Consider the following 16,393-nt stretch of genomic DNA (forward strand, 5'->3'; position numbering starts at 1 on the left):
ATCACACTCAAGTAAAGGTGAATTTTGAAGAAAAAAAATTGCCTACTTATTAATAATACGGTAGCGAGTAAGTTAAATTAAAATTATGCATAAATTCATAATATTTTTGTAACGCTGGAAAATATTATATTTAGGTACAAATTACAACAAAATGACTAAAACCGTTATTCTTTGTGTCAATATAACTGTATTTATATACTTTTTAGATGTTTGAGTTCGCAGAGGTTAGGTTAGCCCTGATCTGGATGGTATTAAATTTGAATTCAATGATATCAAATCATTGTATTCGAAAAACGATTATGAGCGGAGACGGTATTTCAGTTTACGATATTTTACATTGTTATTACTTACCTATTATAAATATGGTAGCCAGTAAATTGAATTAATATTATTCTTAAATTATCAGTGATGCTGGAAAAATATTAAATATATCTATGTGAAATTGCATGGGCTGTGTTGGAACCAAATTACAACAAAATGGTAAACGTTATTCTTTGTGTTAATATGCAATTATATCCAAATTTGAACTTAAAATATCTGTAAAAAATAACTGTGTTCATATATTTTTTAGATTTCTTAGTTATGGATAAGGGGAAACTTGTTTTAAATTTTCAATCCTTAGCTATAAAAATTGAAAAATGTATACATTTTTAACTACAAAATCATTGTTGATTTTCAATTTTATAAATATTGTCAAAATTTGAACTTTAATGCTTATAAAAAAAATTGTGCCTATGTATTTTTTATATTTTTCAACTGCTATTGTAACAAGTTATCAAGAGTCTTGTATTAAATTGTCATGCTCTTTGACCTAACCAATAAAATTGTATTGACATTTATAGAAAAAAAATGAAAAAAAAGGAAAATGGAAATGTTCGTATACAGCCTAAAACGAGTCAGAATATTTTGAAAATTTTATCAAGTATATTAATTGATGAAATAAAAATGTGGTGTACATTTCAAGTGTCTACAGTATTTCGTTTTAGAATTACAACAAAATAATAAAATCACTACAAGAGAAATCGAGTGAATATCCAATGTTGTAAAAATTTCAACTTCAAACTCTGATAAAAATTTAATTTAACTTTCAGGTAGACATTTTTTTTTTAATAAAGGTAAATATACTTATAAAGAATCCTACTGCATTATACCTTTAAATCTAAGATCTAAAAAAAAATTTTTTATGAATATTTAACTAAATATAATTTGCTAATTTTCGTGATTTTGTGAATTTGGTCAAAATTCTAAGTTTAAACGCTCATAAAAAAATTATTCTGGATTTACGCTCAACTTGTCATTAGTTATTTGGGCAGATGCTTATGTTAGTAGCATATCTGTAGGTACTTACTCAAAAACTATACTTAACCGATTTTATGAACATTTCAAATCATTCTTGGAGATATCAGGAAAAGCTTATATAAGGATGGGACAACTAGCATATATATATACACATTATAGATATTAAATAAGTATATTTGTAATGTGTTGTGTGCGAATATGTATGGATTATAGATTTAATAACTCTATAAATGACCTTTGAGGGAAAATAATAAAAAACCTAAACTCCCGTTTGCATCAAGTTTTGAATAACGATATAACTATATAAGTATAATGACAATTATTAAGTTTAAACGCTACAAAATATATTTTACAGATACACACAAGGGGCCATAATATAATGTAACGGAAGAGGGGGGGAATAAATCGCTTTCAAAAGAGGTTCAAAATGAATTTTGTATTAAGTCAAAGTCTTGCAATCAAAAATAAAATTTAAATTATTGTCAATTACGAGGTGCTTGAAAATGGACCTGCGACCGTCATGTAGCTAAATTGCCTATATAGGGTTCCGTGTTACCGTTATGTAAGTATACTTGTAGTCAATATAGTTTTATCATAAGTATGGAACTTTACAACGTGATCTCACGAGGTTAACCAGTTTGAAATATTTCATGACTCGTAGAAGTTTGTTGGAGTTAAAATTGATAAGGTTAGTTTTGAGAATTTTATACCTTGTAAGTTATAAGTTCTATGCGTAAAGGAAAGTTACTTTAGCAATAATCAACGCAAAGCCGAACCTGTTTGAGTTATCGAATTGATATTTTGAGGATATATTAATATAATAATATCAAGTTAATCTAAGAAAGAATTTTTCAACATTTTGATTTTAAAGGGTTGAAATCGGCAAAAATAAATTGTTTACGTATACATTGTATAACTACATACATATTTTACAGCACGGTGACCTGTGGGTTTCCATAACGATATTTCGATATGCAACCATAACTTTTTGTCCGTCTAACGTGTTTTTTTTATCTAATGTGTTTGATCGATATGAATTTCCGAAAAGTAAAATTCTACAATCTATCTACATCTATGACTTATGTATATAAAAATAAATCCCTATTTACCTTACTCCTTAGTCAAGGCATCACGCTTATCGCTTATCATTTAAGACAGACCCATCTATCTATGATATTATAAAAAAGTCAATTTATAATTTCTTAGTGCTCATTTCCACAGTCGAATCAATCGGAAAATTAATGAAAAGTTTTAAAGGTGTTTTTTGATAATTATTGTTTGTTTATCTTGGTTAGTTTAAGCAATCGCGCTTAAAATTTTAAACAAAATTAAGTCGCAGAACTCAATGCTATAAGTCAAAGATATAGAAGAGCAAGTCTAACAAAAATAAATAAATACATTTAATATAACAATCTACAATTAGATATAATAAACTATTACTAATTAGTGGCAAAGAATTTGATCTTAAAATTGTATAATATACCTACATATTTTCTAGCCAGTTATAAAAAGTATATTTAGTTTTAGGTATAAATTTATATTTTTATTCATTATTTAAAATTTAAACTTAAAATAATTAGACACAACTCAAAATTAAAAAACACTGTATATTACCTATAGATTTATCTAGAGTTAACAATTTTCATAAGTTAAATTTTTAATTTAATATTGTATGCTTAAGTTTTTAATAGTTAAATATAGTATAATATTAGGTGATTAAAAGTTTAAAAAGTTAATATACCATTTTCTTTCTATTTTTAAGTGTTTAACATATACCAATAAAAATGTTATTTAAAATAGAATTTGATAAACTGTAACAATGATTAACGTTTTTAAAATTTTAACTTTGAATCATAAAAAAGTTAATACATTTTTAATTAAATATAGAAAATATATAAAAACGTTAAATTTTTTTTATCAATGCAAGAATAGAGAATTTGAAATGTCAACAGAACTGGTCAGTATAGGTACTTTTGTCCAATGATTTCAACTCGATTGATGCATCTACAAAACTATAGAACTTTACATAAATAGCTATTATTGTTATCTGTGTTTCTATATTTCTGTTTGTATTGTTATCTTTATCTCTACTTCTACCTGCATTAATTAACCAGTTTACATTTAGTAGTTACTTAAGCGTAGCTGTGTTCATTTCATACTTGCATATATCGAACGATATAAGTGTATAACTAAAGCAGCATTACCAAATTTTACTTATGATAATAACAAACTAGAATAGTCTTTACAATAGGCGTAACTAGGGGGACTTCGGTGGGCTTCAGCCCTCCCTTCCCCCCAGAATTTCTTGACTGTATGAGGGTAATTATGTTCCCATACGTACTTTATTTTAGTATAAAACATTTTTAGCACTTTCAAACAGAGTATAGTTATGACTTTTTTTACTCATTAGCTAACAAGAGTAGTTCACCTGGTAGGTACATATTTATTATTTAGAAAAAAATATATAAACAAAATAATTCTATATTGTATACCACTTGCATATATAAAAGGTATTAGGCACAATAGTTAGTATTAAGTGTAATAACTAACAAGTATATCCTAACAAAAAAATATTCAAAATATAATCTATGGTAACAATGGAACTCACTTATCTGAATATAATTAAAAAGGAAAAAAATTCTATGGTTAAAATATATAGCTTATATAATAATATTAAATAACATAAAATTCAAAAAAAGGGTTTTTTGTGAAATAAATTATTATAAATATGCTTAATAATACTTAAATAAATAAAAAATGTTTGATTTAAATTCAAACTAAAGTATAGAAAATAAATAAATTTCTTTTTTTGTCAGTTTGGTATTTTCACAGGAACACATTTTTTAAAAATCCGATGATGAAACAAACTACCTTATGTATTCCATCCAAATGTCACGTGAGTAACAAGTAAGTACATGGTAGCAATAACTACGCTACCTAACATCACTGGGTATCCAACTCTAAAAATAAAATACAATTTAAATATAATTAGAAAAATATTGAGTGTACATAAATATACTCTATAAAGTTTATATTAAACTATTAAAGGGATTCAAAACCATCATATTTAAAAAGTTCAACACGACATATATCACATTAATGTGTACATAGCAACTAACAAATAATAATTTGTGTGTGTAACTGAAGTTTTAAAGATATAGTATTGGTTTTTCCACACAAAATGTCACCAATCCGTGGTTGATGAGTAATATTTTCTTACTCAAAAACGTACGTTTTGTTCATTGTCACAACAAAACTAGTAAAGGAATAAGAAATCTTAAAACATTTTTAAATTGGTCATGAAGTTAACGTACACATTCACAAATGAATAAAAGTCAACATTTTGAAATGCGGGATAATCAAGCTAAAGTTCTTGGGTAAATGTTTGTAACACACTCAAAAAAAAAAAAAAAAACAACATATATCCTGATTCATTATTGTATTACTTGTTTCACCTGTATATATTGGGCGCAAAAGAAAGGAATGTACTCTTAAAAGAAAATTAAGAGTAAATCAGTTCTTAAGACATAATACCACATGAGTTTTGTAAGTCTTGCAAACATTTAACAGTAATTTTGAATTGTTGGCTTCAATATTAGAGTGAATTGACCTATTATTAAACTCTGCAGAGTACATTATCTTGTCAATTTTTTTAAAACATTTTAATTTTTAAGCAAGATGATAAATTTTAAAACGTAATATTTAAGTTAGAAAGAATTTGCTTACAAATTGAAATATCTTAAAATCGAATGAACAAATAATAAACATAGATAATAATTGCCAAGTAATTCACTCTAATATTAAAGCTAACAACACAAATTTGGTTCTGCTGAACGGTAAATTACTACCTACTAAATCAGAGATTAAACATGTGAGTGTGATGTCCCAAAGGTTAATATCAGACAGAAATTAAATGAGTATATAAAATATTATCCTAAATTATACATATATACTGCTCACTCTCTAAAAATAATGAATACTCTTGAATAGGGATTACAAAAAAACATTTAAATAGGTAGTTACTTAAAGAATTGCACAAAGGACATTCGGTATCCATGTTGTTCAGCAACACCAGCACATACCATATTACATGAAGCAGCTATCAGTGTTCCATTTCCTAAAAATTAAAATAAATATTTGATTCAATAAATTGAATAGTTTGAAAGAAATATGTATTAAATCCTTACCACCAAGACAACCACCAAATGCTAATGCATATACCAAAGGTGGTAATGGTAATTCTAGCTCAGGATTTTTAGACAACGATGTTATCACCTTTATCATCATAGTAGTCAATGGAATATTGTCAACAAATGAGGAGACAATGGTAGAAACCCACAGAATCAAAATTATACCAACGGACAATCGGTACTCTTTGTCAACGGACATAATTATCATTTCTGTCTGTTTACCTACCCATTCAATTAAACCAAGCTCAGATAATGCCTAAAAATTAATACAAATAATTTAAATTTGTTTTCTCTATTTTTATCTGTTACAAAATATTACTCCAATTAAAATAAATAGTGCAGCGAAGAATGACAACGTGGCCCATTCAATTCGGCCCAGAACACATTCAATGTCAACGTGATCAGCAAGTATAAGCAAGAGTAATGTTCCAAGTAAAGCAATCCATCCAAGACTAAGATTTAGTTGAGGAAATGAATGCAGGCAGAATAGAGTGATAACAAATCCTAATGTAATAGCACATTTCCACAAAAGACTTTTATCTAATTGACTATCCTGAAAAAAGTAATAATATTACTTGTTAATTTTAATTATATAACAGTAAGACCTAATGTAATCACATTACCTTATTCAAAAAATCCTTGATGGATTCATCATAAGACTGAAGTCTGAAAAGTATATAATAGGTATTTGTTATCTTATAAAATAAAACAAATTCATATTATTATATTTTCACATATTCACCAAGCAAATTTGACTTATTAGAATCAAAATGTATATAAGTAGTTTTTGAGTTATTTAACTTTGTGTTCTAAGGATAAAGGTCCATGGTAATGGATGCAAGGGAAATGTAGTCTATGGTGATTTGAAAATAGTAGTCATCAATACATTTATTTATCAACGTTAATAATTTGCAAAAATGGGTCAATATAATATATGTACTAGTTTCAATACCTATGTTAATAACTAAGAGATATTTCAAATTTTAAATTAAATATTTTCAAAAAAATTATTTACTAAATAATTTGTAGTATAGAAGTAGAGTTTTCATTTGAATACTGAGATTTTTATCTTCACAGGGCATTCCTTAAGTAGTACAAACAAAGTGCCCAAGTATATTTAAAAATTCCAAAAATCACAATTTGTATAAATTAATTATTTAAGGAAAAAATGGAGGTGAGCATGTTTGGTGAATCACCCTGTATAGCCAATTGGTCCATTTAAAATTATAATACTTTGATATAACTACTGACAAAAATTAATAATACTACAACATTTTTTTTTAGCTGCAACTATACAAAGTGATTTTTGAGCACACTCACTCCAATTTTCTCCTTTAATATTACATTTATTCAAATTCTAACTTTTAGAATTCTTAAGTAGCTGTCTTGAAGACCATATTTTTAAATTCCTGATCTTTTTTTTATTACTAATAGAGTATCCTGTGACAGATACAAACTTATATTTTTCAAATCGGGACCTCCCATTTTTACTACAAATTATTTATAGGATGATTTTCTTGAAAATGAATATGTTTCTAAATCAAAAATCCTAATGATTGATGTAGTAATTATTATACTATCATATTTACAAATTATTTATATTGATAGATTAATACGTATTTCTAACATTTTCAAATTATCGAAGCACCATGTCTTCTTAACTCATTACCATATACATATTGTATATTTAGTACAAAATAATAGAACTTAAAAACTACTCATTAGAAGTTTGACTTAGAAAGTTAAAAACATCGAAATTCTAACCGAAAAAAAATATCTGATGAATAATTAAAAGTGAAACCACCTTCAATGGTGAAAAAATATGTCTTTGTGTATTTAAAAATACCAAAAATCAGAATTTGAATAAATGCATAATTTAAGCATAAAAAAAGCATTTTGTATAACTATATTATTTAGAAGAAGTAATATATTTAATAACATTCATAGGTACCTTTCTGTAGGCACAACATCAACCTTGAAACCTTTAAGAGTTTCTTTAAGCTTTGAAAATATAGTTTTACATTTCCTTAGAAGTTTATCCCTTACAACGCCTTCTTCCTTTGAATAAGAAGACAAAGAAGATGCAGCTTTTTGCCAAATCGCCAATTCTTGTCTCAATTCTATAAAATAGTAATAAATGGCAGCAATTTAAATATTATTTTTTTAGTTGAATTTATAAATTATAATGATTTGTTGAATTGAATACAAAAAACTTAAAAAATATACAATGATCAAATTGCTAAGAATAAAATATGAAGATAAAGGATTATAGAGTAATTTTATGATAGAAAATTATAATGATTGGATATTATTATGATAATCTTAGGCAGGTACACTATTAGTATTTGCAGTATTTATTATTTAGTATTCACTAATCACTATAACAACTACCCTATATCAGATATATCTAAGCAATTAGAATTTTTTTTTTTTAAATTTTTTTCCTATAAATGGATTATCAATTAAACTAGAAAAGAATTAACATATAGCAAGTATAACATTTTTAAAAAAAAATAGGATTATAGTTATTTTTAGTTAAAATATATATAATGCAATTATATTTTGTATACCTGTAACATTAGTAGGTTCAGTAAATTTTAAATCTTGCATATTACGGAAAATAAATCTTAAATGTAGATTTACTGCTATAAATATGAATACCAAACCACCGCCCATATGTAATGAAAACGTTGTAAAATCAATTCCCTGTAAAAATATGTTATATTATTATTATTCATGATAGAAATAACTAGGTATGACACAGATATGGTATGACCATGTGGGGACATACTACATAGGTATTCCATGTATTACAACATGCTTGGTGGTTTGTATAGCATTATAAAAATGTGTTATTTTTCACATAAATATGCTAGCCAATTTATCATAGAGCTTGATGTGACTTATAGATTTCTATACCTACCACACTAAAAACTCTGAATAAGACCAACTCAAAATAATTTAAGGTCATCCGCCATATTGCAGGGTGGAAAGATTTCCATGCATATCAAAGTTGCGATGTTGCTCACAGTTTTGGGTAATAATATAAGTAACGAAATACCCAAAGTACCTATACATATTATTTATACATCCATACCAATTTCTCTAACCAGAAAATAGTGAAGCAAGATACATTCAATGACACAAGTCGCTTGTCTAATCTGGACTTGTATGCCTCTATTAGTCTGTAATGTGATCATACCTGGTTATTTTCATCATGATATTATCATTTTAAATCAATAGGTATTTATCATTGGGTAATAGTAACGTAAATAGTAAATTAGTAAACTTACACTTGCAATAACGTCTTTATTCGTTCCAATTATTACATTTGGTGGATCACCAATTAATGTTAAAGCCCCTCCTAAGTTTGCATAAAATATTATACACATAAGTGTGGGCACTGGATTCATTTGCATTACTTCACATAACCTAGGACAACATTTTTATTTAACTGCTGACATAATGACATCCATGGATTGTAATGAGCAGACCAAAAAAATATGGCGTGTAATATACACCACATAATTATATTAAGATAAATTTTTTTGTAAATTATATGGCCATTAAAATAATTACCTTATGGTTATAGGTGTCATTAGGAGAACGGTGGTAACATTATCCAATATAGAAGATACCATCGCAGTAAAGAAGCATAATGTGTTGATTAATGGCCAAATTTTGCCTCTGGTTTCCTTCGATAAAATCAATGATTAGCTTGGTAAGTTAACACTACACTGTGATCTACGTAAATGTCTACTCAATATTTGAAAAACTTTTTTTATAAATGAATTGATGTAATCACAAAACAACATTTTTTACAATTTTTACTGTTATCATTTTTTAAGTTTTTTATTTTTTGAATAACGGCTAACATTTTTATTTGTTATTTTAAAATAGAATAATTTTCAGTCTTTTATACATAACCGTTTTGAATGAGTTGTTCTTTAAAGTTTAGATGAGCGATGTTGAGTGGCACAGTGGTACTCCTTAAAATGTTAGTCTACTATTTCTACTGCTTATCTAAACTTTAAATACTTGTAATTGAACCAGCTATTTGAGAAACAACGGAAGTCCATAAAAGGTAATTCTGAGAAAACAAGAAAAAACTGTTTTTACTCTAACGGTGATACATGGTTATTTCTATCTCATACTGATTATTTAGTGATAAAATTAAATATATTTTTTAAAAATGTTCACACATGATCCATCTATCTTTTTATAACACACTCCACTCAATATCTCAATTTGTGATATTTTTTGACTTACCTAGTTTCTCAAATAGGTGGATCAATTAATTACCAACACGTCTATAATTCAAATTGTTATGTATCAAAATACTCTAAAAATTATTTCACTTAGGAATATTAAATTAAAAATGTTTGTTGTCATTCATAAAAGTTAAACCTAAAAAAATATAAAAAATGCATTCTTTTCAAAAACCCTATAGCACGCTATTTAATAATTTCCCTCTTCAAGGAAAATCTATGAATCATAAATATGTTTTTCATTAAATTATGAAAATGTAACATTTAAATCGATCACCATATATGCACATGAAAATAAACTATTTGGTATTTATGTTAATACTTTGTATGCTACGATTGCCAAGTAGTCGAAAATTCCTGTTTCGGATAAAATACCAACAATAACCATCATACAGAAAAGAAGAAGCAGCGTTTCAATATCCACCCAAGAGGACAGTTCATCTTTTGTTGGTCTCTATATAACATAATTAATAACTGCTAGAATTAGTTTTGATATTTATAAATCAATTATTATTATTATTATTATTATTATTATTTAAATTAGTTTACCTCGTCTAAAAGTGCTAATATGGAAATTGATGTAGTGGCTGCTAATATTGCTGCAATTGATTTGTGTACAACCTACAGAAGTAAGAATGTATAAAACAAACATTTTTTTGAGGAAAATGAAAAAGATTTATAACAGTACTATGTTTAGGACTGACATGAGAATAAAATAGGCTTGTTATAATAAAAATAAAGTATATAAAACAATATACTTTGATGTGTTCTTACCTCGGTTATAATTAGTACATAAAGTCCAATCAGTACAAGAGCAGCATAAATTATACCATATTCCGTGTTGATTGGAAACAAATCATATGTGAATGAAATAGGGAAGTTAGTACTCAATGTAGTATTCATACAAAGTCTAGTATCACCACGAAGAGTAACACTACAAAAAAATCAATGTATTAACAATTAAAACTAAGTTATAAAAGTATTGAATTAATCTTACTTGGAAAACAATTTAACAATTTTATTATGATGCATTTCAGGAACAACTTCAACAAGTGATTCACTCACAATTGGTATGGACCATATTTGGGTTATATTCTTTTAAAAACAAATAATTATAAGAAATAATAAGTAAGTACATTATATTTTACAGATTTTCTAATTTCATGTTTTTGTATCAAGCATAAATATAATTTTTAATTAATGTTAATATATACTAGTATTATTATTATTATTATAAAACATACCCTTTGATGCATATCTTCATTCTTCAATCCTAATTTTGGTTGCATATCATATTCTTCAGTTGGATCAAACTCTATCCAAATGTTAAAATAATGTGTTGCCAAAGTACTATAATAATCAGGCATAAATGCTCCAGCCAATATCAATTGTATTTTATTTGTGTTAGGCATGTGGTTTTTATATATTATCTGAGCTAGAATACAACATTTTTAATAATTTTTTACTTAGGTAAATATAAATATATTTTATAAAAGTCATACAATTGTCAATTATACATGTTTATTACTTTTAGTTTCATTTGGAGCTAATGTTACTTGATGGACATCATCTACTTTTCTTTCTTGTTTTGCCATAAGAACTATCTGTAACCCAATAATTAATAATAAAATAGAACACTAAGTATCAATAAAGAGCTTATTAAAACCTCAAATTAGGCAACCTTTTAACTTTTCTAATTATAGACCGTCTATAAATTGAAACACCATTATTAAATTCATGTTATTTTTTATGTTAAAACAAAGAAATGTTTTAAATAAAAATATATGATATACCTAATACCTACATAATGAACACATAGATTCTACTGGACTCTTTCTACATATTATGAGCCATAGGCTTTATTTTAGGTTAATACAGACTTAACGTCAGAATAAAACAAATAACTTACGGTACAAAAAAGCCAAATACATATGAGAATAATGGAAACTGTATATTTACGGCCAGACGTTTTTTTCGCATGCAAGAACTTATGTGTTGATGTCCTATTAGAGACAAAAATAATAAGTTAATACTTATAAATTATAAAATCAAGCATATTATTATCGAAACAACATACTTTTCACTAAATGATTTGGACCTAGTCGACTTAAGAGATGATGGCTCCAATTCGTCTGGAGTCATAGCTACCGTAGACGATGGTCCGGCAGAAGAATCGTCAATAAACCTTGAAAACATTAATATTATTAGTTAAGAGGGCGTTATATCTGCATGTGTTGTCTCTGTCTTACCAGAGCGTAACATAACAAATTGTACGTTCAGCAGCTCTGTTAGTTTAAAAATAGAGTGAATTGACCTTTTATTAAAACGAAAGACAAGATTATTATGGAAGGCATCTCATGGGCTTTTTATTATATTTTAATTTTAAAGAGAGTTATGAGTATTTTAAGATGTACAATCAATTTACAATTTTAAAATACTCATAATACGCGTTTTAAAATTGAAATATAACAAAAAGCTTATCAGATGCCCTCCATAATAATCTTACCTATCTTTAGCTTTAATAAGAGGTCAGTTCACTCTAATTTTTAAACTTACAGAGCTAAACGTGATCTTCTGAGCTTAAAATTGGGTATGTTGCGCACTTGTAAGACGGAGACAACACATGCGGGTATAACGTCCTCTTAGTCTTAAGCATAGACATAATATATTATGTCTATGGTCTTAAGTATTTATTATAGCTTAGGTACAGATCTGATTGAGTTTTAGAATTTACTTGTTTAGTTTAGATTCCTTCAATACATTTAGTCATTTTTGAAACATCAAAAACCCACTTACCTATGTTTAATTAGTTATAATAAGTCAATTCATACCTCTGATACATATTGTGATGAGAATTTGAGATTATTTTCGACTCTGAACGGACTCTGAACTCCTGTTTTTCGGCGACGGTTAAAACGCAGAAATAACAATAATTATAACTTTTATTTTTCGTTTTTTTTCCGAAATAATAAAACAAGAAATTATTATTATGTTATGATCAAGTATGAGAAAAACAATTCAGGTAAAAAACAAAATAAAAAGTGTGCGATTGTTTTAGATAGGTTATTCGCTATGCATTATAAATTATAATAATAATATGATTTTGTGCAAGCGATGTACTGAAAACTACAAACTAAAAGTGTGACGAGTAAATATTTATGTATAAGCGTTATACTCGATGTGTTAGATACCTAGTTAGATATTAAATTGTGAAAATTAAATACGATTTAAACCATGCGTACTTTTATAATTTGATAAGTGTAACTGTTACAATATTATAGGTGGTTTAAACGTTTTATAGATAAGTAGGCAATAATTAATGCGATGCGAATTCAGATATGATCACCAAACGACAGATTAAATCGATAAAAATTACCCGTACCATAGTCCACAGTTTACACTCCACACTACATACAGGCAACTGGCAAAGTTGCAAACTGCATTCGGCTGTCAAGTACCTAGATATTCGGAAAAAACATGTAACACGCCTATGAAATTTTTTTTTTTTTGACGCCCATTGCAATGCCGCAAATTGTCAATAACACAATAATATTATTATGTAATATTACACTTTCTACATTGTAACTACTTGCAACAAACCTATAACAATTATTAAATACAAAATTGTAACCATAACGCTTTTCAAAGTTAGATACCTTTATTATTATGGCGTCATTCACGACACGTGTATAATAAATAATAATAATACGTATACCTGCATATAATATACTCACGCAGTCACATGTAATATTTAAAACACCACGTAGCCGAGCTTCCAATTTTCACCTATCTTATACATCTATATTTAATAATTAATGGCATAATATTGTCGATAGCCTGTACCTATGTATATTATTTATTTATTATTTACGATAGAGCGAGAGAGAAATAAATAACAACGTCAAACGACGACCATGTTTCCCTTTCCCTTACACATTAGGTACTAATATTACGGATAAAATATACCTACCTACGTATTTATGTCGTTAGTTAGTATAGTCACTGTTTGAACAGGTGGCCGGCCGGCAGGGCCCATGTTAAACAGCCGCCAGTCAGACTTTGAAGCAAAACGAATGAAAATTAAAAATTTGCCATAATGCCATAAAATATTCAATACTTCATGGCCGCACATAAGTGTCCTACCGGCTACCATCGATGTCGACATTTGCGTTGAGGTAGTACAATCTCAGATGTCCGAACTTTACTGTAGAACCACCTGCTAGAACTGTAAAACCGCAACTCACATTCCAGTGGCCACAACATGATCCGATACGTAATAGATACCTAAACGTGCATTTCCCCAGACCCACCCATTTCAAATTTCCCAAATTTTTCTACGAAAACTCCTAAACCGCATGCGCTTTCTCCGTCTTGACTAATGCATAACATATCACATACCTAATACATATTTTGTACATACCAAAACTTCCGTTTTCCAATTTTGTGTTGTTAGCTTAAATATTAGAGTAAATTGACATATCGCCAAACTTAGAGGTAAGAACATTATCTATATTTTTACTCATGTTGGTTTTTTCGATAATTTAATTTTTAAGCAAGTTATAAGTGTGCAAAATATTAAAGATAGAAAATTCTCATAACTTGTTTAAACATTAAAATGTTTTTAAAAAACCAAATACTCAACAAAAATAATGTTCTTACCTTTAAGCAGGGGCGTCATTTTAGTTTTTTTCGGGGTAGCAAACTTTTAGGCAGGCCAATTTTCCATTTCCCCAGGCCATTAAAAGAAGTATAGTTATATGTTTAATGTATTAATATATATAAATGTAGGTAACTTATTTGTAAACCTATGTAAATATTCTTTCCACCCCTTTTATAATTCTAATTGAAACTCATAACGACTTATGTAATTTTTAAATAGCTAGCAATTCAAAGAATTAAAAGCTTATAAACAATTAAAGCTACCAGCTAAAGCCATTTCATTATTATTTGAAAAAAGGCAAATAAGGTATTATCAATAAACCTGATAAACTAAAAATATACAAGAACTTGAAAAAAAAATATTTTATTTATATCAGGTACCTATGCATGAAATCATAATATTGTATAAGTTAATTATGACGGCGCATTGGAATATTAATGGCGGGCCAATTTTTCACATTTTTTAAGTTAGTGATACCGTTTTATACCTTGCCCCCCCCCCCCAAATGACGCTCCTGCTTTTTAGTTTGATGATGGATAAATTCACTTTCATATTAAATCCAACAACACAAAATCGGAACTGCTGAACTCAAATTTACTATGTTGCCTATGTCTAAGACAGCATAATTGTATTATGCGGTCGTGACGTCCTATTAATAAGAGTTCAGAGTTGGTATGTTGTTTGATGATAGGCGGTTTTTTCCACGGCTCACATTGGAGTAGGAACAATGTGACCAATAATAATAAACAACTAATAAATGTATAGGTATTATAACAGAATATATTGAGCGCCCACGATAATAAATACAATACAATAATAAATTCAGATAATATATTGTACATGACAATATTAAAAGAATAAAATAACACATAAATACACATATTGGGTAAGTATCCAGTACCGCAAAATAAAATAGAATAATAATATTAAATAACAAATATAATATGTATAAATGGCACCCACGAAAATAAATACAGAAATATGACTGTATATTACTGTGATATATTTATAAGATAGTATTGATAACAATTTATCTATTAGGTGCCGACAATTATATCCAACTGTTGACGGTTGACGGGTAAGATCCAAATAATATAGCGATGACATTTTATGATGCGAATAAGTAATTTGGGTTGCAACTCACTAAACTGCCACCGAAGGGTGAAGATGGGTGGTGACACGACAGCGAAACAAGTTCGAGGCCTTAGGCTAGATTTAGACTTACTTGCGACTAGACTTAATTTGCAGCCGTAGCCTAGCATATAACACAACTTGATTTATATTTATGTATTTTTTTTTCTCTTCTTTTTCCCCAAAGTAGCTACTAATGTTAAACTCTCTTATATATTTATATATTTATTTAAAATGTAATTGGATTTTATTCCGTAATAAACAATATTATTATTATTATTATTATTATTATTATAACCTTAATGCACCGAAAAAAGCCCTACACACATTTTTAAATCCCCCTACCACATTTATATAATGTTTACAATATGAATAATTTACAGCATTTTCAGTATCTTGAAACTTTAAAGTTTAAATTCAACCCCAGAAATAAAATTAATACACACCACCTAGCTACAAATCAAAAAATAATACGAGAATAGTATCCAATAATAGATGCGAACCTTACTATCGTCTGTCTTAACTCTTAAGTCTTTATTATAGAAGAGTTTTTCCGAAGTCGGGAAATCAATTCGACAAATTAACAAAACAAAGATACTACCTAATTTAGTTAAACAAACATCAAACATCTATCTTTATAAGTTAATATTAATTATAAATTAAATAGTATCATTATTTTTTAAATAAAAGTCATGACTCGTCTGACAGGCGCCACTCGCAAAAATTGCAGGGGCAGCCACGTACGTCTCACCAGCCCACCGCATATGTAATATTGATGGTTTTTCATACGCAACCTTTAGTACGCCATTTGTATGCATTTGTATGACCATTCTCCCCATTTGTAT

At 27.7% G+C, this 16,393-nt stretch overlaps 1 protein-coding gene and 1 long non-coding RNA gene across 6 annotated transcripts; one reads left to right on the forward strand and one right to left on the reverse strand.

Moving 5' to 3' along the window:
- Window positions 1-4,014: 4,014 nt before the first annotated feature.
- On the reverse strand, window positions 4,015-13,709 carry LOC111037489 (P protein). 5 transcript variants are annotated; one of them, XM_022320101.1, is made up of 20 exons: window positions 13,492-13,709; window positions 13,140-13,357; window positions 12,589-12,650; window positions 11,835-11,942; window positions 11,667-11,760; window positions 11,286-11,361; window positions 11,002-11,192; window positions 10,755-10,852; window positions 10,532-10,691; window positions 10,307-10,378; window positions 10,080-10,211; window positions 9,069-9,184; window positions 8,783-8,921; window positions 8,060-8,195; window positions 7,441-7,609; window positions 6,113-6,155; window positions 5,809-6,042; window positions 5,487-5,745; window positions 5,323-5,416; window positions 4,015-4,259 (listed from the first exon to the last, which is right to left on the reverse strand). In XM_022320101.1, exons 2-20 carry the CDS (start codon window positions 13,140-13,142, stop codon window positions 4,172-4,174), a joined length of 2,274 nt encoding a protein of 757 aa, XP_022175793.1. In that variant the 5' UTR covers window positions 13,143-13,357; window positions 13,492-13,709; the 3' UTR covers window positions 4,015-4,171. The 5 variants fall into 5 exon arrangements, with proteins under 5 accessions (XP_022175793.1, XP_022175794.1, XP_022175791.1 ...); XM_022320102.1 differs by lacking the exon at window positions 13,140-13,357; XM_022320099.1 differs by lacking the exon at window positions 13,492-13,709 and having other exon boundaries at window positions 13,140-13,475.
- LOC111037490 lies at window positions 5,972-10,890 on the forward strand. Its single transcript, XR_002604887.1, has 3 exons — window positions 5,972-6,051; window positions 9,082-9,210; window positions 10,795-10,890. It is a non-coding gene; the product is annotated as an uncharacterized LOC111037490 (long non-coding RNA).
- Window positions 13,710-16,393: the final 2,684 nt, after the last annotated feature.

The sequence above is a fragment of the Myzus persicae genome, unplaced genomic scaffold (assembly GCF_001856785.1).
Source record: "Myzus persicae strain clone G006 unplaced genomic scaffold, MPER_G0061.0, whole genome shotgun sequence".
Lineage (NCBI taxonomy): Eukaryota > Metazoa > Arthropoda > Insecta > Hemiptera > Aphididae > Myzus > Myzus persicae.

Excerpts from the sequence above, each read along its gene's own strand:
- LOC111037489 (XM_022320101.1), bottom strand. Across the intron at positions 10,379-10,531 it reads ATGTACTAATTATAACCGAG|GTTGTACACAAATCAATTGC; the intron begins GTAAGAACACAT and ends TTACTTCTGTAG. Across the intron at positions 6,156-7,440 it reads GATGTTGTGCCTACAGAAAG|ACTTCAGTCTTATGATGAAT; the intron begins GTACCTATGAAT and ends TATACTTTTCAG.